General features: G+C 41.6%; 2 protein-coding genes across 3 annotated transcripts; both read left to right on the top strand.

Annotated features, from left to right (window-relative positions):
• The first annotated feature begins 481 nt into the window (after nucleotides 1–481).
• Nucleotides 482–8,316, top strand: LOC139473519 (serine-rich adhesin for platelets-like). Of its 2 annotated transcripts, none has more exons than XM_071256140.1 (2): nucleotides 482–498; nucleotides 6,160–8,316. In XM_071256140.1, exon 2 carries the CDS (start codon nucleotides 6,202–6,204, stop codon nucleotides 8,314–8,316), a length of 2,115 nt encoding a protein of 704 aa, XP_071112241.1. In that variant the 5' UTR covers nucleotides 482–498; nucleotides 6,160–6,201. The 2 variants fall into 2 exon arrangements, with proteins under 2 accessions (XP_071112241.1, XP_071112240.1); XM_071256139.1 differs by lacking the exon at nucleotides 482–498 and adding an exon at nucleotides 517–576.
• Nucleotides 8,317–11,222: 2,906 nt separating this feature from the next.
• On the top strand, nucleotides 11,223–16,891 carry LOC139473517 (uncharacterized). The gene is made up of 2 exons (XM_071256137.1): nucleotides 11,223–11,253; nucleotides 15,363–16,891. The coding sequence occupies exon 2, from the start codon at nucleotides 15,366–15,368 to the stop codon at nucleotides 16,659–16,661; it is 1,296 nt and encodes a 431-aa protein (XP_071112238.1). The 5' UTR covers nucleotides 11,223–11,253; nucleotides 15,363–15,365; the 3' UTR covers nucleotides 16,662–16,891.
• Nucleotides 16,892–25,864: the final 8,973 nt, after the last annotated feature.

The raw sequence follows: 25,864 nt of genomic DNA, 5'->3' as shown, positions 1-25,864 counted from the left end.
TGATTGATGCCATGAACATCGATCTACGCAATTGGAATACGATGACATGATGACCTATTCTATCCCAGATCTTAGTAGTAGTAGTAGTAGTAGTAGTAGTAGTAGTAGTAGTAGTAGTAGTAGTAGTAACGTTAACATTTATAACAAGTATAATATTACACAGGTTACCCATCGCGTAGAAACTGGCAAATGCTATGTAAATATGTCATGTATGCATGTTTTTTAATTTTAATTTCTGATTATTGTTTGCAACAACATAAGCTGTGTGTAACACAACCTACCCTTTAAATGCCACAGCGTAGGTCGTTGTGACAATGCAATACACTTGACGTTACATAACTTCCCGCTTCATTGTTGTCCATTCGCACAAGCAGGTGGCCAGTGACCGTGGCCTCAATCAAAGCCCACGCTGAAGTATAATGAGTGTGTTGACAGAGCGTCGATGTGGTATACAGGGATGAGATTTTCGCAATACGCTGTGAGTCGTTTCACAGTGAGGTAAAGATAAGCATACTTGGTTTATCAACATGTGGAATGGGAATGCTTAATACATTAGAAGCAGTTGTATTTATCGAGGTAAGAACACTCTTACCAATACTGATTTGTTTTGTATTACAATTATATATGAGCAGATACTTATGTACATGCAAGTATATAGTGATGTTTAATATGTCTTTAAATGCAAGAGCAATTGTGTTCAGTCACATGTACAGTCAATGTACCCTCCCTATGTGTATTTAGTATTTGATCTTGACATATTGAATGTAGGAGGCCACAAACCCTTGGCTGTCTCATGACTCTGTGGCCGCCATGATAATGATCCGTGTGCTTGGCTGGCCACACTCTACACACGTCCGTAGGTTTCATCAAAGTGGTAAATTTCTTCGAACCGTTCTGCTTTAAGTATTATTTTGTTCTTCGGGAACAAATGTGCTGCGCGCCACAGTTTTGTGCCTGTATATTTCCCGTAGTTAGTGGCGTAGTGTTTTTATGTATTAGGCTAATGCTGGGTCAACATCATGTTATTTTCTGTTAGCAGAAAGAACCTAACATTACAACCGAATCTAGTGTCTCAGTAAAGTAAAAACTACCATAAAACCTTTTGAAAGATCTACCATTGAGTGCTGTACTCCTGATCAAACAACTTTAGGGAAGTGTGGAATGTTACGTAGAAAGAGCACGTTATACATCAAAAGTTGTGAACTGTAGACACTAAAGGATAGAGGTGCTGGAATACTGTTCGTCATGAAGGGCAAGTTTCATAGATATAACTGTGAAACAGATGATGCCGTAACATTGGTCTCTTGTATTTCTAGTTAAGGTGGGTCAATCAGTGGACGGGAATGGGCTATTTCACCATTATAGAACGGCATTAGATCATCGATATATAAATATTGCTCCATAGAACAGAAGTCCTATATAAAGCTCAAGAAGTATTATGCACAAGAGGCAGAGAGAAGTAGCATCAAGTTTTGGTTAATGATCACTGTAATCCTAATGGAAACAAGCCCAGACGCTATAGACTATGCAAGTATGGAATCAAAACTTGTCACTGTGCAAGAGTGTCTTTGTCAAGACATCAGAGAAGTTTGATGGCATCTTTCCGCTGTGAATGGAAGTCCTTTAATATTGAGCGAGGTCGTTATACCCAGCCGATTACTCCTACTTAGACCGACTGTGTATATTATGTGATAATCAGGCTATTGAAGATGAAGTCGATTTTATGCTCCAGTGTCATTTTTTATGATATTTGTGTAATATTTTTATAAATGTAAACAATAAGATAATTACTTGATAGGCCTTCATGACTATGATGAACTGTGGTGGCTTATGAATACAGCTACAATACAGTATGAATTATGTAAATCTATGCAATTAATGTACCATAAGAGACTCTCACAAGTTTAGCAAAATGTAAATGTTCTGCGGTGTTTTGCATACTACTTGAAATGTATGTAGATTGTAATATTAGATTATGTGATTGTACAGCTACTGTATGTTAGATGTGTATGCATGCAATGCGTGTATCTATCAAAGTGAAAGGTGCACGCATGTAGGTAAAAGATGTACATATGTTAGAGGCGTATGTATGTTTAAGGTGTACCTGTGTCAGTGAGAGGTGTATGTATATTAGAGGTGTACCTGTGTCAGTGAGAGGTGTATGTATATTAGAGGTGTACCTGTGTCAGTGAGAGGTGTATGTATATTAGAGGTGTACCTGTGTCAGTGAGAGGTGTATGTATATTAGAGGTGTACCTGTGTCAGTGAGAGGTGTATGTATATTAGAGGTGTACCTGTGTCAGTGAGAGGGGTATGTATGTTAGAGGTGTACCTGTGTCAGTGAGAGGTGTACCTGTGTTAGTGTGAGGTGTATGTATGTTAGAGTTGTATGTATGTTAGAGGTGTACCTGTGTCAGTGAGAGATGTATGTATGTTAGAGGTGTTCCTGTGTCAGTGAGAGGGGTATGCATGTTAGAGGTGTTCCTGTGTCAGTGAGAGGGGTATGCATGTCAGAGGTGTACCTGTGTTAGTGTGAGGTGTATGTATGTTAGAGTTGTATGTATGTTAGAGGTGTACCTGTGTTAGTGTGAGGTGTATGTATGTTAGAGTTGTATGTATGTTAGAGGTGTACCTGTGTCAGTGAGAGGGGTATGTATGTTAGAGGTGTCCCTGTGTCAGTGAGAGGTGTATGTATATTAGAGGTGTATGTATGTTAGAGGTGTACCTGTGTTAGTGAGAGGTGTATGTATGTTAGAGGTGTTCCTGTGTCAGTGAGAGGGGTATGCATGCTAGAGGTGTCCCTGTGTCAGTGAGAGGTGTATGTATGCTAGAGGTGTACCTGTGTCAGTGAGAGGTGTATGTATGTTAGAGGTGTACCTGTGTCAGTGAGAGGGGTATGCATGTTAGAGGTGTACCTGTGTCAGTGAGAGGTGTATGCATGTCAGAGGTGTACCTGTGTCAGTGAGAGGTGTATGCATGTTAGAGGTGTACCTGTGTCAGTGAGAGGTGTATGCATGTTAGAGGTGTACCTGTGTCAGTGAGAGGGGTATGTATGTGAGAGGTGTACCTGTGTCAGTGAGAAGGGTTTGAATGTGAGAGATGCAAGTACTTTATCGTTGTATATGTTTGTGTGAGAGATGTATGTATGTTAGAGGCGTTCCTTTGCATGTGAGGGGATTAGCCTGTGAGCGGAGTATATGTGTGAGAGGCATAGGCAAGTGTGAGTTGTATCTATGCATCTTTGTCTCTGATATTGATTGTGTGACTTTATGAAAGAGTATTTATGAGACCAGTTTGTACTTGTGAATGAATGTTTGAATGAATGGCTGTTTGGAATTAAATGGGATTGTAAAGGGGTAAGCCATGATTGATAAATATGTAAATGATGGGAGCAGATATGTAGGCTCAAAACAAAACACCTTTATGTTTGCGTTAGTCAGGTTGCCAATGGGCCTGAAACAGCGATTTGAAGTCAAGAGTTGTTTCCTTTAACAGTGCAAAGATTCGCTAATATGGGGTTCAAATCTGATTCGCCGTGTATATCATCTCTGGTCTGTTAGTATCACACCCATGCACATGTGTCTTACCGCAGTGGTAAACATCTTTCATGTTTGAGTTTACTGTTTGTTAGATTTTCTGTGTTTGCTGTCCAGTGCGGGATAGTGCTAAAACCTGCGTAAACTCATGTTCACCCCAAAATCCATTATATTGCCTCTGAAGCATGGTATGTGTAATCACACTAAAAATAATTTTCCGTTCATTATAGTTTCGGATTTGTGATATGCAGGAAATGATCAAATTTAAATTTAAATCAATATGTAATTGAAATATTTCTGCATGATAGACTTTCCAACTACAAGTTAGCAGCTCATTACATTTTAAGCTCATGATATAAATAGATAACATTGACATGTTACACCGTGACATACGATAAACTAGTACTTATATATCGGGTACAATTTCCCCATGTGTTAGGCCGTGGGTTGTGATTTAAGGCGGTATTATAAACCTATTACTGTGTGACCCCGATATATCGTTCCCGGGAAAGTCCTTATGGTCTGTATAATGGTCAAATGCCATCACTTATATGTTCGATGGCCGCCAGGACTTCGACTTAACGAGGTTACACTGTACATGTTTGGGGAAGGAAGCGTTAAATACAGATATTTGCATCAAGTGCTAGGTTTATGATATAAATTCCCTATATGGGTACAATGTGTTAAGCCCATTTCTGGTTGTCCCCGCCGTGATATTGTTGGAATATTGGTTAAAGCTCACTCACTCACTCACTCACTCACTCACTCACCTCCGTGGTCTAGTGTAAGAGCGGAAGGTCCGGGGTTCGATCCCCGGCCGCGTCATACCAAAAGACGTTAAGAGATGGTACTTGTTGTTACCCTGTCCGGCGCTCGGCACAAAGGGCCTAAAACAAGGACTGGTCGGCTCGGAGTCAGTATGTTGTGTCTGAGTGGGGTATTCATGTTACACTGCGGCATGGTATCTCAGTGAGCTAGCACTATAAATTGGCATCAGTCCGGACTAGTACAAGCAGCCACACAAACACACACACGTGCATGCACGTCGCTATATAAGTGCAATAATCTTGGACGCGACGTTAAACCCCATTTCACCTCACCTCACCTCACCTCACCTCACCTCACCTCACCTCACTAGTTCTCACGCATACGTTAGACAAGTCCTCTGATGCAATAGCCATACTCATCGCAGAGAGCTAAAAGATTATCTTTATTTCCTTCATGAGCAGAAAATTACATACACTATAGGGTCGGACGGGTAGCCTAGTGGTTATTTAAAGCGTTCGCTCGTCACGCTGAAGACCCGGGTTTGATTCCCGACATGGGTACAATGTGTGAAGCCCTTTTCTGGTGTCCCCCGCCGTGATATTGCTGGAATATTGGTAAAAGCGGCGTAAAACCATACTCACTCACTCACATACACTACTAATGTACAGCAAATGGGCGATGTGAAACCTGTGGCAGCTGACAAGTATATACTGCCATTCTATGATGTCTATAAAATGGAGTTTTTGTGAAGATATCATGTAAGGTCCTCTCGTACAGATATGTGCATGTGGTGGTACACTAATCTATCCATCTATGCCATTTTGTTTTAACACGATTTTTTACACGAGTGAATGAATGTATTTAGTATATAACCGATCATGTAATTTATATATAAAACATGTGTAAAGGGGCGTAAAACAGAGAACTGAAGGTGCTTGGATAATTGTGGACATGCAGCATAACCATGCACTTGTACTGAGTAAGTTGGCTTCAAAATAAACTTTTTACAAGAGGATCAGACGGCATTAGCTTCCAAACAATAACAGGTAAGTGTTGTCAATGTCACCTTGCACAGAATGTGTCTCGGGGTATCAGTTACAGCATGAATGGCAGTAAGGCGGGATAGACCCTGAATTATCCTACAAAAGAACCTCCGTGTAGATTCTAACATCACATTCTTTATAAGGCAACTTACACCCATACAATGCACAGCACACAATTATTTTGTTCCAAATACAATAAAATATATATATAGGTTCAACGACCCGCAGTACAAACCAAGATCCAGATACATATTAACAAGTTTATGAGCTTTTTCACTTGCAGACGGGGTTCTACCTTAAGTAAACTGTTCACAAGAAATTCAAACGACATGTTTTCAAAAAGTTCACGATTGATCGTTTGTACTTAATTATACACCAGCATATCTAAAAGTGTTTTGAGACAATACTTGTACTCAGACGTGGCAAGAAATCCTAAATGTTTTAGCAACATTAAATGCAAGCAGATCATTTTGTTAACAATATACATTGATGTGAAGCGTAAATAGACACGCCGAGATAGATAGATTTTGACCTACTCCTTGTTGGTTGCCTCAAAGTCTATTTCCGTTGTCCTTCCAGACCGTAATCCAGCCTCACGTCACACTCATTTACGTCAGCAAGAAAATTGATTCATGGCGGCTGATGGGACTAAGTGGACAGTATCAGTTGGCGGTGTGGAAGCCAGAGCAAAGTGTCCACTTTTGAAAACTGTGTACACGTACTATCAACGTTCCTGTGATTTTATTAGTTTCTCTGATGCTATTTTCGTGTATATTGTGAATGTTCATGAAGACTCATTTTTTTTCATTTAGGTCGTCGCCTAGCCTGGTTGTCTCACAGCTCGATTTTCACCAATGGCGACCAATAACATTGAAGCTCAACAGGAATCACTGTCGGGAAGTGATGGCAGTTCCGTCAAACGCATTTTGAATCACGTTGATAGACTCCTTGCTTTCAACAAAGTGGAATGGTTTCTACATGAACAAAGGAAGGATACTATTTTGAAACTTGACTTCATTCAAGACAGAAAGTACACAAACGTTTTTCAAACGTCTGACGCACTGCCAAGAGTTAACGACCATATTTCACGGCTCACCAAGTCGCACAAACTCAAGGAATGGAGTCTTCGTGAGGGAGAGGGATGCGCTTCCATCATTATCGCCTTCCAGTATGATAACTGTCAGTCAGCTGAAAATTTATTTTTCTTGAATACTGAGCATCTGAAGCTTGTTAGCGATTTACATGAGCACAAGGATAGTCACAGGTGGCTTTTGTCGGACACTTTGTCGGTCGAGTGTCAGTGTAAGTGTAATCCTCGCGTGAGTGATAAAGGTGGAAGAATCCTAACTGAGAAATATTCTACCCCTCCAACCTGTACTCACCCACTTTCCCATTGTGCACCACATGGAACAGTTCCAAACCAGATAGAAACCGACACCTTGTCGCTCTCATCCCCTGTTAATCAATCTGATGTTCAAGTAAGACAGCTACCTCTAAAAGAGAAAACGATTTCCTCAAAGACACCCGCACAAAAACCATATCTATCCGCAGTGGCATCTTCATCCAAGACGAGGAGAGATGTTAAATCGGAATCAGAGAATACTGCAAAATCTTTCAAAAACAAATTCCCCTCAAAGATCAGCAAGAATGTTTCAACCAAGAAACCACAAACAACTCAGAATCCGTTCTCAGTTACAGGTTCATCTGCAAATCAAAATAATGCCATCAGGAAGTCAAAGTCTATTTATGCAGGTAACAGTCTTCGACCTCTACATAGATCAAAATCTACCTCTGGGATCACAATGCCCCGTGATACTACACACAGAAATGGAAAGAAAATCAACGCAACTTCACAAGTTGATCCAGAGCCTACTGCTACTAAATTCACCTTTAGTAAGGAATATCGCAAAATGAAAAAGCCTTCTGCAGTCAATCTAAGCAACGTGTCTGTAAAACGAAAACATGAACGATCAGACCATATCACTGATACTGAGGATCACGTGCCGGGCCCAAACTGCGTGAAACCAGGGCCACAAAGTATTGCAACTAAGGAATCTAGTTCTTCAGACAAAGTAGGTCAAAAAGAGGTGGTATCTTACAGATCAAGTCATCTGAAAAGTACCCATGATGGTAAAGGCAGTTATCCGGTTTCTTCTGATGAGCACGGTAGTCCAATTGGGGACATATACAGATTGTATTTTGCAGACAGTGCAGATACCAGTATGTACAATAATGATGCATTTTGGTCATCTACTGACAGAACTCAAAATTCAAAAAGCAGCAGTGCAATACGTCAGACGACTGACATGCATCAGTGCAGCACGCCGTCCATGAAACCAGGTGGTCATGCCAGTTTATTTGGGGAGCTGATGAAGAAATTCTTTTCCGAAGCAGCTGAAAATACCAGCGACATCAAAGCAGCAACAGACCTCTCAAAGTGTCAGTATAATATATCTAACTTTCACCAGGCTCCGTCTGACGTGACAACGCCGAGAAATAGCAGAACAGAATCGGATTCGAGCATTGATGACAATCCGCAGGATGCAACACTGACAGAAGCATCCCAAACTGACTGTGACATGTTTTCCTGCTGTACAGAACCTTGCCTAGATGAGTCTGTGAAGGAGGAGATTCAGGACTACTACGTGAAGATCTACAACCAAATCCAGAGTGAACCAAGGGTAGAGACTGTTCAGCTGGTGTGGCAGATTAATGAGGATGGAAGGATTTGCCTCTACCACAAATATCTCAAGCAGGTCAAGAGTCACGACCTTGTATCCCCCGAGGAACTGCAGGATTTGGAGAAGAGCGGATCTCACAGCGTGATACCAAGGATCATCAGACAGCAATACATATTCAGACGTCTTCTGGATGAGCTGGACCAAGTTACTTTTGACAACCGCCCTCTCACAAATGCCGAGAAAAAGAGACTAGACAAATTTATGACCAGTGAAGCAGGCTGCACATGATCACAGAATTCAGATCTTCATTCCTTTCCTCATTAATGCCTGTTATGGATAATGTAAATAGCAATGTTGAGCTTGTAAACTATAAATCAGGAAACTGAAATTGATTTCTCAAACACTTGTCTCCTCTATCCGTTAATATATTGACATGATAAAATCACACAAAAAGAAATGTTCATCTTCTTGGAGATGTCTGTGTACATAGTCTACGCTACCGTAAATTACTTGGCTATATGTTAATTTGTACATAGGGGAGAGTTCGTTAATTCCTGCTGCCAATCCGGAAGATGCCACTGGGAAAGGTACCACCCGGATTAACGGTGCCTCACTGTAATCCCATGTTTAATCTGACATTCTTTCTTTGAAGTGACTTTCGCCTATTTTTCAAATCGGGCATGTTTAACATTACTGTTGCACGTTTCTGCCTCTCCTGCGACGTTCATAAGTTGTTTGGCATATTTGCTTCTTTTAACAATGTCACTGATATGAAAAGTAACTGGACTAACCTAAACGTGTATCTTTAAAGTTATGAGGCTTCTATGCCGGATTTTTTAATTTATACACGTCATTATTTTCGTGTAAAAAATCTAAAAAAACATTGCGAATAAAGTGTACATATCATGAGGTTTGTGTTTTACCTATGATGGGCTTGTCTGCATATATAAAGTTATTCTGTACAGAAACACGAATAGCGGATGACGTCATTGTACAATTACGACTGCTTCTGACATGTGCCAGTTTTGTTCCTTGCCGCTGCACAGTGACATTAATCGGCCCTTGTGAATACGCAGTGTCAACTTTTGTTATCGACATGCGTCCATCGTTATTCAGTTCAAAGAAATTATGAGACATTCTAAAAAACTAACAGGCATCCCACGGATCCCTACATGCATCACTGACTCTCGAGTTGTTACTGTCAAAAATATAGAGGGTAACTATTGATGAATTGTATTATATGCACAGTGTAAATGACAATAACAAATTGAGCTTGACGTATGTCGTTTACATCATACATATAATGAGGTAATGCGATCAAACGAGGGGTACAGAAGTCCTTGGCTACATTTGATATATCGGTTTCAGTACACAAAAACATATCCAGATTGTCACCTCAGAGAGGATCTTGCTCTGAGCTCATTTCCATTAATGGTCTAGACATTGTAATAAGTTGTTTGTGTCGCAGTGAAGCATTGTCTCGGGGTCATCAGGGACAGCGTTAACTGCTACATTTATATTCATTAGAAGATATGAGTTGACAAGTGATATTTTAATTACTTAAATTAAGTGGAAGTGACAATTGTTCATGTCCTGAGCCACGTTCCCTCTAAGAGTAGTGTAAAGGGATTGCTTACAAGAGTCAATATCAGCCGTACGTATTTCCACGTCGACGGTGTATGGCACCGTGGTCGCAGGCGATGCAACACATTGGGCAGAGTTGTATCCCTTTGTAGTAACAGTAGTATCTGGTGATAATGGATTCGACTCAAAGATTCTCCCGATAATTAGCTTTGACTTTTCAGCGGTGTTCTCTCATGTTACATCAATTTTAAACGCCTACGACCTGCACCACTTTGACTTAATCATATTATCTGTGATCGCAATGATTTCAATGTCACTTTAATGTTGCGGATACCATTCAGGCGAAGTCTACTTGCCTTTAAAAGCGGTATCAACAGCCCCTGAGCGCCAGTCTGCTTTTCAGTTGTGTCTGCACACACAGTGACTCCTGGAGATTGAATTGAATCTGGTAAACGTTTCCGTTTCATGCATGCCAGATGATCGTTACGCTGGAGACACCGCCCTTGGCGTGCAAGTAGCAATTACCCACAACATGCAACCGTGTTAAGAAAAAACATAGATGTAACGTATGTGGCCCAGATGAAGGCAACGGCTGAGGAACCGTGATTAATGTGTGGTGAGGTCGTGTACAAAAGAACATTTTCCAAACAAAGCTTACAATGACGAGACTGCCCATGATTTATATGGCGCTTCAACAACCGAACGCTTCATTGAGGGTCAGTCGCAAGAATTATTTAATAAGGAGAGAAAAACTATATGCCGCTTTGAACAGTGTTTCACTTTGCGTTCGATATCAATTATGCTTTTGGAAACAGATTAGAACGTTTGTCACGTCATGTCACAATTGAGAATGAAACATAAATGACAAACTTGTATTCTGATAATAAGAATGGTTTGTCAGAGATTGTAACTACGTGATCAAAAGTCAGCAATGATGTTTATCGCCAGCAAAATTGATATTCTGTCAAAGAGCACTTTACAATTTTTGCAAGTAATATTCCTTATCGCCGGAATGGCTTGTTTTCACTTATAAGTATCAACACACATGATGCTAACTTCATTAATTAATTATCGCTATGATTTTTTTGGATTCTATTTCTAGTGGCGAGAACGATAACTGAGTGGTTTGGGTTAAACACTATTTAGAACATCACAATTTCACGCATTACGTGGCGGGAAAGCCCGAAGTGAAGCAGTTTTTAGTCGATGACTACTCTCGGTAAATTCAATAACATGGTGCCGACAAACCAATATTTACTGAATCATTATCATTGCAAATGTGGGATTCGAACTCATGGTCTTAGGATTCTGCCTTGGCTTAGACGACTTTGCCACGAGATGCCTGGCACCGTGGTATGTACGAAACAGAATAGCCATAATGTAACTGGGAGTAATCAGTACCACGTACATATCTATAACAAGCTACACATGAGCACTAGGTACTGTTACATAGTTATAATTCTTTACTCGTCTTGTTTGTGTTTACTCTCTGATAATACTGTAATTAGGTCACTGTGACACGACTTTGCCATCGATACTCTTTCCTTATCACTTCCAACGTATCGTGTATCAACACCACAAATATGTCTCTTCTCAGCGTTGACAAGGGCTCAGACAGTGTGCCACAGCGATCAGTCAAAGGTTGGTATGTTTCAGATTAGTTATATTATTATTAATTTTATTATTATTATTATTATTATCATTATTATTATTATTATCATTATTCATGTAAGTATATGTTTAACATGGAACACTGGCAGCCCAGTCGTCTAAGGCGCCGCAATTTCCTGTGAAGAGTTGCGTCCCTTAGGCGTGTCAGGAACCTTGGATCGTAGGTTCCAAGATTCACCTGGATTATGTTAATGTCTACAACCTGCAGCATTTCGCACTTTCCACCTAGGTAAATCTGACACGCCGTAATATAACTGAAGTAATGTGCAAATGTTAACTCACCCGTTTACATGTTTAGAAGTGCCTAACACACATACTACTTGTTGACACTTGTTGGACTTCTCACGCTTACAAATGTGATTTGATACTGGTTATGCTCACTGGAAAACAGCGACACGGATGGGCAGTTGGTCTTTTAAGCCGCAAATCTTTAGCAACCCATGCTTGTTGTTAAAGGCGTCTAACGGGATCGGGTGGTCAGGCTCGCTGACTTTGTTGATGCTCGTCATCGTATCCCAATTGCGTGGATCTATGCTCATGATGTCAATCACTGGATTGTCTTGTCCAGACTCGATTATTTACAGATCCCCCTCATTTAGCTGGAATACTGCTGAGTGCGGCGTTAAACAATAAAACAAAGAACAAAGTTTTTACTTTACCCGAGCTCAGGGGTTTTCACCGCTTCATCTTGGTGTTCCTCTCACACTGAAGACCTGACCATGACACATTCTCACGCAGCAAATTACTCTTTTATATACAATGAAATAATTGTCCAATATCTGCTGTAGCACATGTAACACATGTGGCGTCTCCCTTGGCAAGTGCCTCTGTTCACCCAACAGTGAATGGGTACCCGGTAGGATGAAGTGGCAATGTGGTTGTTAACCTTCTAGCTTGGGTTTGATACTCATGAGTGTGTTAGGTTTAACGCTGCTTTTAACAGTATTCCCGTTATATCACGGCGTGTCAGCTTAATGTGGGAGAAAAGACCGAAGTGATGCAGGTCTCAGACGTTTACCACTTCGGTGAAACCCACGAGCACGGGTATGGTGGTGACAAACCTAGAAACACAATCGGGCGAACCTGGATTCGAAACCACAATCATAGGTTTCTGGCGTGCCCAAGGGACTCAGCTCTGCACAGCGAATCGCTGCGGTATGGCTCGGTGATAATCATCATCCTACCCGTTGCTTGTAATTTCAACCATTGGTTTATCTAGTTTAGTCTCGATTTTTTACGGGACACTAGACTATTGCTGACTGCGACATAAAACAAACACAATTTAACAACCATACGATTGTAAATCATTGAATGCCCCTGACGTCACAATGGGATAACGTCGTTTCATCATAGCAATAAGTTGAATTCATTGACGTTTTGGGTGATGTTTTTTAAACGTCATTCTTCATTCTATTTCTTGAGGCTCGGGGTACGTTGGTATTCTCAAATTATATAAAAAGCATGACAGGTTTGTTATTTATGTACTGTATATGCATATGTGTGATTATAAAATAAGACATCCAATTCTGAAACAAAACGTCATTTACTGTAACAAACCTAAACAGATCCACAATGTCCACATTCACACCCGCCCAATAATGAAAACAATCTCAACGGGGAAACATCAAAGCATTTCCAATCATTCCAGTCTTTAAGAACTCTCCTGCTTTGACAAGCAATCTCTGGTGAAATAATCCCCAAACTGTGGCACGTTTCATGTGCGTACCGAGCTTGCTATGTGGCGAGTAATCATTGGGCTGCCATTACTTTGTTGCGAATCTATATTTTTGGATAGCTTAAAAAAATATTTATTAGACGGAAGTATTCCAACTACACGAGGTCTTTCACCCGAAACATATTGGAGCCACCAATTCCTTTGATTCCTCCGACTGAATTCAGTGCGATCGACCCCTGATGCGGTCTTTCACTAGGTCTTATTCTGTGGTACTCAGCGCTAGCTCGTTGGGTTGGCTTTATGTACCTGTCATGCACTCATTGTACTGTTTTCACAAATTTCAAAGATGGCTTCAGTTCACTACCAATGTTTCATTTCTGAAAAAGGCTTGGATGCACTGGTTGTCCAGTGGTCTGATGTGCAGTAATTCGCAGTACATAGTTGTGTCCCTTAAATGTAACATGATCCGATTCGAATTTAATAATCTACCCGATAAGTGACCTGCATCGCTTCTCCCAAGCTAGGCTGACACGCCACATGATGTAACTGAAATACTGACAGTGGCGTCAATCGCAACTGATGATAACTTACTTATTTCTGACTATCTAAGTCAACTCATTCCTACTTGGTTCCCATTTTGGTCCTACAAATTAAAAGTTGAATGTGAACATTAGCATTCAATTGCAGCAGTGTTGAAGAGGCAGCGACAAGCGTGTGTTTTATGAGTGAGGCATAATTAGTGTATAGTACATATGACATGTTCTTACTTATACAATAAGAATCTTTCGCTGCCTTGACAACTCTGACCATATATAAATAATGTTTGCGTATATAATTTAAATTCTTAGTTTAGAGTAGACATTCTGTATTTGGCATTTCATCGCCCTAGATGAATTATCCTGGACTGGTCCCCTTACAGTATTTACATCATTGCTCCTCTGTCTTTGACACTAATTAATTGCACCCGAACACACCATTTGGTGACTTGTCGCCAAAATACAGCATCTTGAAACCAAACTGGGAGAAATTGCATGGAGAAAAAGCTGTAAGCATGCTGCACGTGCAAATAGGGCTACTTAACCTTTATACCGATTGGTATAAAGATTTGGCAGTCCTGCTGCGAATCACTCTCCGATGTTCTGTCTACGTGACTCTCGTGATGCCAAGACTGAATGAAGACTGTAGAAACAGAGTCATTGGACGTCTGGAAGCTGGAGAAAGTCAGACATCAGTAGCCAGGCAATTTAACGTGAGGCAGAGTACCATTTCTCGTCTTTGGCAGCGCACCAGACTCCACAACTCTACAAAAGATCGACCGAGAAGTGGAAGACCCAGGGTCACAAATGCGGCGCAGGACCGCTTCATCCGGGTGTTGCATCTTCGCAACCGGACAATCAGTGCAGCATACACAGCTAACAATGTTCCTGGTCTTCGTAGAGTCTCAGCGCAAACCATCAGAAATCGTCTAAGACAGCATGGGATACGGCCAATGAGACCATATACAGCGCCCGTTCTGCGGCAACATCATCGTCGTGCACGTCTGCAATGGAACAGAAGTGTTCGACCATGGACCCTAGTACACTGGAGAAGGATATGGTTCAGTGATGAGTCGCGGTTCATGCTGTTTCGCCATGATGGTAGGATGCGTGTCTACAGACGGAGAAATGAACGCTACACTCGACACTGTATTCATGAAGTCGACCGATACGGCGATGGAAGTGTCATGATGTGGGTAGGCATATCCGTGAATGGTAGGACAGATCTGGTGCACGTGCACGGAAATTTAACTGCTGTTCGCTATCCTTCAACGTCACCTTATTCCCGCCATTGACGTCAGAAGAGTGATTTTCCAGCAAGACAACGCAAGACCGCATACTGCACGTGTTACCATGGATTATCTTGCCCACACCAATGTTACTGTGCTGCCATGGCCCTCCAAATCGCCTGATCTAAACCCCATTGAACATTTGTGGGATCTGCTAGACAGACGTGTACGACGCCGACAGCCTCAACCACACACGCTTCAACAGCTGAACCATGCATTGCAGGATAAGTGGAGAAGGATTCCACAACGCCAGATTCGACGACTCATACAGTCCATGCCCAGGCGGTGCAGAGCTGTGATCGATGCTCGTGGTGGTAACACCCGGTACTGACTTTGGCGCAGTGCCATCACAGACACAGACGTCCCTTAGAACATTAAAATACTGTTTGTAGTGTAAGAAACATGTGCCTCATCCTGTGTAAAATTTGGTTGTTGTATCTTCATTATTTATTCATAATCCTATTTCATTAAACATAAATGAAACATTGATTATTCTGTTATGCGTTTCTTTTTTTGGCCAGTGTATATTTCATATTTCAATTACTTTATGAGTTCATGGCAATGCGAATTTCTTTACAGAACATGGAGCATTTGGCAAGACACACATCGTGGCTGTTTCTTATTTTGATTTGGTCTTCAGTGGAATGCCATAAGAATCAGTTCAGGGTGTTAGGCTTGCAGTATGCCACTCTCAATCAGAGGTTCCAGCTGGAGACGAAGTTCTTACAGGACGACCTCGCAACAGCTGCAGCTGACATCGAAGATCTGAAGGAGGACAACGCTAGAATAATTCAACTGTTCGAAGTCTTCACCAATGAAATCAGACAGCTGCAAAATGATATATCGACAGACAAGTTAACTATTCAGAGCCTCGAGAGAGATGTTAAGTATCTTCATAACCAACTTGAAAACTTCAAAACAAAAACAGGAGAGACTTTGGGTAGGAGCCGACATATATGCAATAGCACCTTTCATTCAAGTCCTCCCGAAAGGTGTCTGTGTGAGTATACATGTAAAACTAACGAAACTAAGGTGTTTAAGGTTGAAGAGGCGGAACATGAAGTGGCCGATTCAGCAGAGGGAAGGGAGGATGAAACTGGAAATAGAGGTGTTCATGTTCTTGTTGCAAAGTATGGAGACTCTAAAGCCTATGTCGTGAATACCGGTGAGAGGAAGCCTGTGTGGAGTATTGGACATCTTGGAAGCGGTGTCAGAGCCATTACAGTGGACTCGGGAAACAGGAGAATGTACTGGTCGGACGACCACAGGAACGTTATCATGGCATCTGACTTGGACGGTAACAACTTAACGGTCGTCGAGAGGAATGTGACCACATTGGGACTTGGAATAGACGTCGAACAACAGTTCCTCTTCTATACGAATGTGTCCGGAGATTTGTACCTGAACAGAATGAATTACCAAACAGAATCTGGATTGTTGTGGGCACGTATTGGGGATAAGCCAAGACGCATTTTCATAGACACACGTGGTAGATTTGTCTATGCCATTATTAACGAGTGGACTAGCATAGAACGACGAAATTACGAAAACAGGATGGGAGAAGTTGTAGTTAACGTAAAAGGGAGGATTAAAGCATTTGTTGTTGACCTGGAAACAAGTATTTTATATTTTAGTGTGAACTCTTCCATATTTGCCATAGATTTGAAACAGATCGATAAACCAGCTTCCGCAATATTTCACGGCACTGCCATGCCCTCGGATTTGGTCATCACTGGGAGATTCATGTATATTGTATATTATTACTTTAACAAGATTGATATAATGGACATGCTGTCTATGACTCTAACTCAAGCTATCTATATCCCATGGACGGGTCAAGGAAATACTGTTTCAATGTGTCTTTTTAAAGTCAATTGAACACATTGTGATCATTCACATTGACAGACTGGTATCATGTACGTTGTGTATGTCCTACTTATATAGTTCTGGCAATTGTTACTGTTGTCATATATTATTATTATTTATAAATGATAAAAAAGATATAATTACGTTGATGTAGACTACATGTATATGGCTTTACAAATTGATCTTCTGTCAACACAAAGCACTATTTATGCCGTTTTAATGTAAGCCCATGTGACATGTGTTCGAGCCTCACCTTTTGGTTGTGCTTTATGACAAATTAAAGCAGACGCTTCAAAGTCCACTGAAGAGAGCAACGTGTTCGGCACAGTTTTGTTTCAAATTAAGCTACACGAGGGAAGATGTTAGATATGTAATGAAAACATACCTCAAAACTTTCTTTTTCGCTAATGCACATTTTAATCGAATTAAGGGGGGGGGGGGGGGGGGCGGCACGGGTGGCCCAGTCGTCTAAGGCAACGCGATTTGCTGTGCAGGGTTGCGTTCCTTTGGCACGCCAGAAACCTATGATTGTGGGTTCGAATCCCGGTTCGCCCCGATTATGTTTCTAGGTTTGTCAGCACCATACCCGTGCTCGTTGGTTTTACCGGAGTCGTAAACATCTGAGACCTGCTACACCTTTTTCCGGTTACTGTCACTTTAGCCAGAGGTTAAAACAAACAGATATTCTACGATTAAAACACTGGTAGATATAAATATACTTTGGAAGAGGTGGTCTTACTTCAACCCCCGTCGAGGGCATAGCCACGGACAATCTCAGTTACTAATCATACACTACCGTTTTATTTATCATTTTTTTTAATTAGTTCTATAGCTTTTAAAAAAGTTAATGATTAAACGTGAATTAAACATTGCTTAAAAGGTACTTAACTGTTTTGATCTTGAAATATTGATCCCTTGTAATGGAAAATGACTGTAATGGAGGGGCTTGAAATCATGTGACGGTAACAAGATGGCGCCTGACTGACTCGTCTCGCTCGGCGAGGCATTACCACTATAAAATGAATATACTATGGTCATTTGAGCATCCAAGTGTTAACAGAAATAAATGTTCTCAAAGGTGAGACTTAATTTAAATGTATTGGGATTGTTATTAGACACGTAATCAAAAATGCTTCTTTGCGTTCGAAAACACAATACGGGAGGATACATTTTGAAATTAAAGTATTTAGTAAGCTGATAAAACACCAGTACATCGTCAAAGAATTGGAAAAGAGCTTTGAGTTATGTGCATCTGATACAATCACTATATGATATTAAATTCATGATCACAGTTACTTCTGTTTGGATTATACATGTACATGTGTATCCAAATGGTATATTATACTGAACATGCCAATGCCCCATGTAATAAAACGTTCACTCGCGGTCTCGTGCACAACATGCACTTTTGGAATAAAGGTTATTTGTATTTTCCGTGTGGTAGACTTAAACTGGCATGACTACATGCACGTGTATGACAGCAATATTTATTTCTGTGGTTGGTATATTTGCTAAATGAATTCTTTGATTTATCTATATTCTATATCGTGCAACATGCTCGCGTGAATGTGAATATGTACGCATTACCTGCATGATTGGCATTTATGGGAATACGCGACACACACACACACGCGCGTGGTTTGTTGATGGAACAGCAGATAATGAGTGTTTAGCTATCGGGGGCTCATAAAAAACATTTGCGTTTAACCAAAAATAAGGCTTACGCAATGCCACGGCTTGTGGGTATGCTGCAATCAGGGATGGAGGAAACCATAGTTGACAGACATTTTAATGTATATCGAAACAAATTATCGTCTCTTTGGAAACGTTTTATTCAGCAGATCAACACTCATGACGTGCCACAAACCTGTCGTCCACGTGTGACTTGACGTCAACATACATCTATATTTGCTCGGTGCATCTACAGAATCAATACCAAACTGCCACAGTAGCAGCTCGGACAATTGCTTCGTTGAGACCAATTCGTGGCGGAACCTACGCAACGGGCTGAAGGAGTACAACATCCGGCCCCCACCTCCAGCGACACGCCAATTTTGCTTCCAGCGACACGCCAATTTTGTTTCCACGCCACCGTCATGCACGCCTAGCTTGGTGACAGCATCTGAGATTCAGAAGACAAGACCGGGACACGGATGAATCGAGGTATCACCTGGACAGTTCTGATTGTCGTGCAAGGGCCTAAAGGCGCCCAGGAGAGTGTTTAAGCTACGCTTGCCTTTTAATGGTTTTTTGGTGGCATCACAACTCATGGAAAAACACAACTCGTCATTGTTAATGGCAATTGGAATTACGTACGCTACAGGGACAACATGGTTCGAGATCCGTTGGTATATACATATGTTACAGTTGAAACGTATGCACGGCCATTATGTACAATACCTGAATATACATATGTTAATTATCTGCATGTTCACAGACATGCAGATAAACAATTGTTCCATGTATTGTGAAAAAGGTTAAATAATATCAGTCATGCAAGAACAAGGGAACACCTTGAATGCTTCTGAAGTAAAGTGTGGATTTGGCCCAGTGCTAAGCGAAACACTCATTTAGGGAGTTAAATCAAATATTAAAGATATCTATAGCACCTACTTTAGAAAGAGTTAAATACCCTTAACACAAACTACTCCACATACTCAATGCTAAAATATAAAATGAATAATTAACTTCGACAAAAATACCGTAGCTTGTGGTGTGTGTTTTGTTGTGAAGACTCAAGTTTTTGCGTTTGTCCAATCAAGTGATATTTTACTGCACTTCGACAACACGCAATACAATGGCGGGCTGATGCTCTGTCAGTTGGCATTCGATAATGAATTGATCAATTTCAATTTCGATTTGGCCAAAGATCCATTCCAAATAAACTGTGCATTAACAACATTTTGTATGAAAACATGGCATTGTTCCTTTTTATACAATATGGCCAACAGAAAATTAATTCAGTGATTTTTGTTTCCAGAATATCAATTTTTTATGTTTACCAGTCACAAAAATGTCCCAGTTCGGGAGATATTCTACAGGAATACTGGCTATTCACTGGTAAGACATGTTATTGATGTTTATTACAGGGGAATTACTTTTATTGCTCTGCTTTTGTAAAAGTTTGTTTTGTTTTGATAGATACCCATTATGAATGTCCGACGAATCTGCTTGGGCGGATAATCGAGACTGATTTTTCTCTTACTATGATTGTGTATACTTCGGCCTTAGTCATTAGTTAGAGCTTTGTTATTGGTGACTCAATCTGTGCAAATGGTTCAGGATACATGCTTCTGGTGACCAGGTTTTGAGAAGTTGAGGAAAAGGTGGGGGTGAAAATACCTTCCAAATTCATGGTACCATACATGTGACGCCGCTCAAACAAAGACATGACTCCTCTCATGCCTCCGCTTGAGGTCATGGAATCAACCCAGCGTCTGCATCAAAGAAATTACCCTGTTGGTCATAGAGGTGTAAAATACCCAACTCGCAACGTGTCATTGCGGGTTATATGTCCCCGGTACATATAATTGTAAGAAAATAAATCTTACGCGACAGATAATTCTGTAATCCTTTGTTTAGTCTCTAATCATTTACATTATTTATTGGACCGCTGTCCCCTGACCGTTACCGTGGTCTAGTGTGTCTAAATGGTCAGTCAGTGAGTGAGTATGGTTTTAAGAAGCAAACACGCACGCACGCACGCACGCACGCACGCACGCACGCACGCACGCAAGTGGAATAACCTTCAATCCCATTTCACCGCATCTAGCATTATATATTGATGGGGAGATTTTTTAGTACATAAGGACAACTAATATTATTGTGTCTTGTCAGTTATTTTTCACATATAATTTATCATGTAAACCACCATTACCATTAATAATACTATGCAACTGGAACTGTGACTCAAGTCATCCCTTGGCCGATATGAGTGTTTTAAACCCTTTGTATTACATTATCAGGTAATATTTAACCCAGCACCAAACGATGTAAGAAATATGAATAATTTTGACTTATGACAAGCAAATTCATGTAAGTTTTTATGCATATTTAGCTCATAACACTTGCCCATGAAGTACCCTTAGTGACCTTTGTCATCTCGTCCACAGAACTTCCCTTCGGAATTCCGAGAGTATATTTTGTCATGTAGGTTTGATAATTTGACTTAGATTGCATGAGTCGTCCCAGTGGACACAGAGGGTTTATATTAGCCCCCAACAACCTTATCTTTCCGCCGCAAGGCCGTTAACTGACTATTAAAATCCGGTTTCCACCCTTGCCAAACTAGGCTGGAATTCAGTTTGGCTGGCATCGTCCAGTCAAAATCGTGTGACTAACCAGACATCCTGTTTGCAAACAACATGGATTTCAACGTGCAGATTTCGGTCGACTGCAGGGTCTGATAGGGTCTGCAGATAGTTTGCAAATCTTTTCATGTTAATAATGAAGGTTCTTAAGTGATTTGATGCACTTCGCGAGGTAAGACCTGTTTTATTACAATAGAGATCTTGATTATCGATCAGAACGTCTTGACTGGGCACCGCAATTTTGTTTGAAGCAAATGCAAGTGATATGAGAAGTGGAATCTGATTGGTTAATAGGAGGTACCCGGAAGGGGCACAATTTGTAATAGTCACTGTTGGCGTTACGATCGAGCCTGGAAATTTCGGCCGAGTTTGGCAAGGTTAGAAACTAGACTGTTAAAGTCAGTTAACGCCCTTGTCTCGGGAAGATGCAGCAACCTATGCTTATCGTATGAAGGCGACTACATGGATCGGGTGGTCCGACGCGATGACTTGGTTGATTGCCCGTCATCGTACCAGGGCAGGCCTGGACCGTAGCTCAAGTCTGACCATTTTCTAAATGTCAGAAACCCTCCTATATTTTACTTACTTGTCTCAGCGAAACAATATTCTCTATTGACTCGACCCGTGAAGATCCGGGAAGAGAATAGGTCTTCAGCAACCTATTCTTGCAGTAAAATGCGACTATGCTTGTCGTAAGAGGCGACTAACGGGGTCGGGTGGTCAGCTCATTGACTTGGTTGATGCATGTAATCCTATTCCAATTGCGTAGATCGATGTTCTTGATGTCAATCACTGGTTTCCCTGGTTCAGATTGCCGCCATATGCTGAAATATTGCTGAGCGCTGCGTTAAACAACAAACAAAGTTAACACAATTGACTCATATACCTCTGACATCATGTAATGTCAACAAAGGGTTTCACTTTTACGCAATTCTCACTAAGTGAGGCTTAGAGACTTATCAGTCAACCCCCGTATTTTCAAGCCAGATCAGGCAAAGTAGTGTCTGAAAAGCCACGAGCAACATCACCAAGACACGATGCGACTCACTCAGCCTCAGTCTTACCACACGACTTCCATTTAATGGAAGTTTATGTCACAAACCTCAATGACAAAACCAACAGATATACTTGGTCTGAAGATATCGGTATCACGGCAGCAACGATACAATTACTGATAAGTCGCGTTACGCTATCACATGTTAGTACGCAACCCTCCGCCTTAAAACGTAATGTTTACACTAAACCAAAGATAATCCCGGGACCATGATAAAGCACATGCTCCAGTATTGACCAACGATTCTTTCGTCATCTGACGGGCATCTGTTTTATGCTTTCAAAATACATATCATCCACTGTCATTAAATTCACCCGATGGACGTGTGTAAAAACGTGAGTTACATGTTAACGTGGAGAGTTAAGTTTGTGGCAGTGCTAATTTACGACGTCGATCGACGAGACACACTCTGGGTTCTGGCCGAGACGTCGCAAGGTAACTATTGAGGGTGGTATATTCGCATCGGTTCTGCTAACATGTCTGATTCATGTGTGTCAAGGTAGGTGTATTCATTTCATTCATTTTATGGACGTTAACTTGGTTCCTATTCTGGTTTTGTCAGCAAGGATGTTTACTTCAATTTATTTATAAGGTAAACAGTCAGTACAGAGCTATGCTATCCGTAGATATGACTCTTTTTCTGTATGAAGCTTTATTATCTTCGGATTTGACTTCGTTGTCAGTATGGAGCTATGTTGTCTGTCAATTTGACTGTGTTGTCTGTATGAAGCTATATTATCTTTGGATTTGACTGTGTTGTGAGTATGGAGTTACATTATACTTTGATTTGACTGTGTTGTCAGTATTGAGTTATATTACACTTTGATTTGACTATGTTGTCAGTATGGAGCTATGTTATCCGTAGATTTGACGGCACTCAACAGAGAGATCAGGGGTTTTCAAGATGAAGGTCATCTGTTTTTCCTTATTTTGTATGGGCACATTAGAGTCCCAAACTGACTGTCGTCGTCGGGCCATGGAAGCAATCAGATCCCGAATTGTGGCCTTGGGAATGTTCATCCACTGCAGAGCTTGTGCCAACTGTCGGAGGTTCTGTGGTTGTTGCTGACGCGCTCGCAGTCGTTGTTCCAAAGCATCCCATAAATGTTTATTTGGGTTTAAATCTGGAGACCCGTAGGGCCATGGCAGGTGATGTTGTGATTCCTGAAAAGGCTGTCGTGTGAGGTCGGGCGTTTTCCTGTTGTAACATGACGTTGCTTGTTGCATAATTGAAAGACGTGTGATCGAAGCATCTCATCATTGTAACGTTGTGCCGTTAAATTCCCCATAACTTACTCCATGGCTGTTCTACTTGATATGTAGAAGACAGTTGCCACATCATCACACTACCGCCACCAATCTGTCCACTTCCTGTATTGCAGTTTCGTGCATAACGTTTCCCGGGATGCCTGTAAATACGACATCTCCCATCCGCATGGCGAAGCATAAAACGTGACTCGTCACCTAATCAAACTTGTCTCCATCGGAGTTGTGGCACCATTGACGTCGCAGCTGACGATGCAGGTCCGTCAAAACGACACCTTGAACAGGTCTCCTAGCGCAAATACTTTCAGCGCGTAAACGGTTCCTCACTGTCTGGGCTGGTATTCCGCAGATGCAGAGGTGGCCGTGGCGGTTCTTTCACGTAAATGCCGTAGCCGTATGAATCTATCATTTGCTCTGGTAGTGATACATGGTCGACCGGATCCGGGAAGGTCACGTGTTGTTTCCTGCGTCTGAAAACGGCTCCAGTCTTGTAATGGTGCTTTGGTGCTACGTGGAAAACTTGGCTTCAGCTGGAGATGATTCTGCTGTTTGCTGTCCGCCGATGGCGATGCTGTGTTTGACATCCCTCAGTCGGGACATGTTTTCGCTAACGCTGATCACTTGCTGTAAGATTGTGATGGCATTCAAATAAAAAACAAAACGTTTTATTGCCCAACAAGTGATGTTGGACGTGCATGTCGTGTTAGTGTGTTTTGGCCCCAGGCTCTCACGTTGTGTTTTTGCGATTTTTCCATGTTTTCACCAACTTTTTGCGGTACCTTATTCTGTCCTCACAAAACGATCCCAAATTCATGCAATAATGACAATTCATGTTTGGTAGTAATTTCATATGGATGCAACACTGTCAGATATTGACGATTTTACGTCTTTTGCGTTTCTAATTTAGCAGAGTATAGATACTGCCGACAAATATAATATTTCTCATTATATTATATGTGTCCTATCACCTGGTCCAAAGCAGCCGAGTAGCGCTACAACGTAAACGCTCGTAACTGAGAACGCAATACGATGAACCTTGGTTGCACGATATCAAGGCACTATTATGACGTCATCATTGGAATGTGGTACCTCAATGGACAAATGTTGACACAGCGATTGACAGATAACAAGTACGCCACGCGAAACAGAATGTTAATCTAACCAGCAAACTATAATGAAACCAGCAGACACTGCAATGTAGACTAGATCCTGGCTGACAGTTGGCAAATACAATTTTATCATACAGTATTTAAAGGCATATACTTATATATACTCAGAGGCAAAGTGATTGTGATATGGAATTTTTTCATCGGTAATCATGTGAATGAGTTTTTGGATTTGAACCAGAGAAAGTGTATCTTAAAATGGTCGAAGAAACGCATCAAAGCAATTCGAATTGCAAGAATTTTGCAAGAAGCATGACATATTCGAGAAAAATGGCCAGCAATGTCCACTTTAAAAGGCCAGACAATCATTTCCACTCACTGGAAACTAGTTCGACAAGCTAGGTCGCGGGGGGAAACGACAGACGCTAGATGTACTTCAGTTTGATACCTCGCACCGTGGCGTTGCTCGTCGATTAACGTCCATAGAAACCCCATTTGGCACTTGTGGCGACGTTTTCAGCAAAACACCCAAGTAACTGTTATAGACCGTCCCCGTAGTGGCCGCCCACACAGGTTCCAGCCAGCATCCCTTACAGTCTGTACCATACCTGGCAACAGAGGTGTATATGTGAGAACAGTTCGACGGCTTCTGCGCGTCTATGGCATCCGTGCAGACGCCCAGCCCGACGGCCAATTCTGACGCCAGAACATCGACGTCGACGCGAACAACACTTGCGACTGGGAGCACATGAGTGGAGACGAGTTCTCGTCACTGATGAATCGCGTTTCTTTTTTCACCGAGCTGATGGCAAAACACGTGTCTACATACGCACAGTTGATCGTTACATCAGGACATGTGTTCTGGCCATCGTTTTGCAGGTGGGGCCGTTAGGATCTGGGGTGGGATAACAGCTGCAGCAAGGACGCCAATGATTGTGATTGAATGTGCTTGAATGCTGTGAGGTACCGAGACGAGATTTTGGAAATGGCAGCTTTATCATTTCTGCAACAGGTCGGCCCTTGAGTGACGTTTCAACACGATAACGCCAGACCACACGCTGCTCGAGTTGTACAGCAGTATCGTGATCGTGCCCGCAAGATCCCCTCATTTGTCACCCATTGAACACGTCTGGGATGAAATGGAGCGACACTTACGACGTCATCCGAATCCTCCAACAACAGTGCAGCAACTCCGCCAAATTTCTCCCCGGATAAGGAATGATCTTCCCCGGGACTTCCATCGACATTTAGTGGCCTCAGTGAGGTGAAGGGGCCAGGCCTGCATCACATCAGAAGGTTGACACACTCGCTACTGACCGTGTGAACTTGCTTGTGAAACCCCTCTTGTGTTGTGGTTCATTTGCAAATAGCAGGTGCGCTGTTCTTACGAACTGTTGACCGTCATCATACCTTATAACATTTGTCTTTCCATGTTATAACATTTCATTCTCGACAGTAAATGTTTAACGCTGATTCTGT

Source organism: Haliotis cracherodii, unplaced genomic scaffold (assembly GCF_022045235.1).
Source record: "Haliotis cracherodii isolate W230 unplaced genomic scaffold, xgHalCrac1.p SCAF_29, whole genome shotgun sequence".
In the NCBI taxonomy this organism is placed as follows: Eukaryota; Metazoa; Mollusca; class Gastropoda; order Lepetellida; family Haliotidae; genus Haliotis; species Haliotis cracherodii.
The sequence above is the reverse complement of the archived record's forward strand: the minus strand, read 5'-3'. Positions and strand labels throughout refer to the sequence as shown.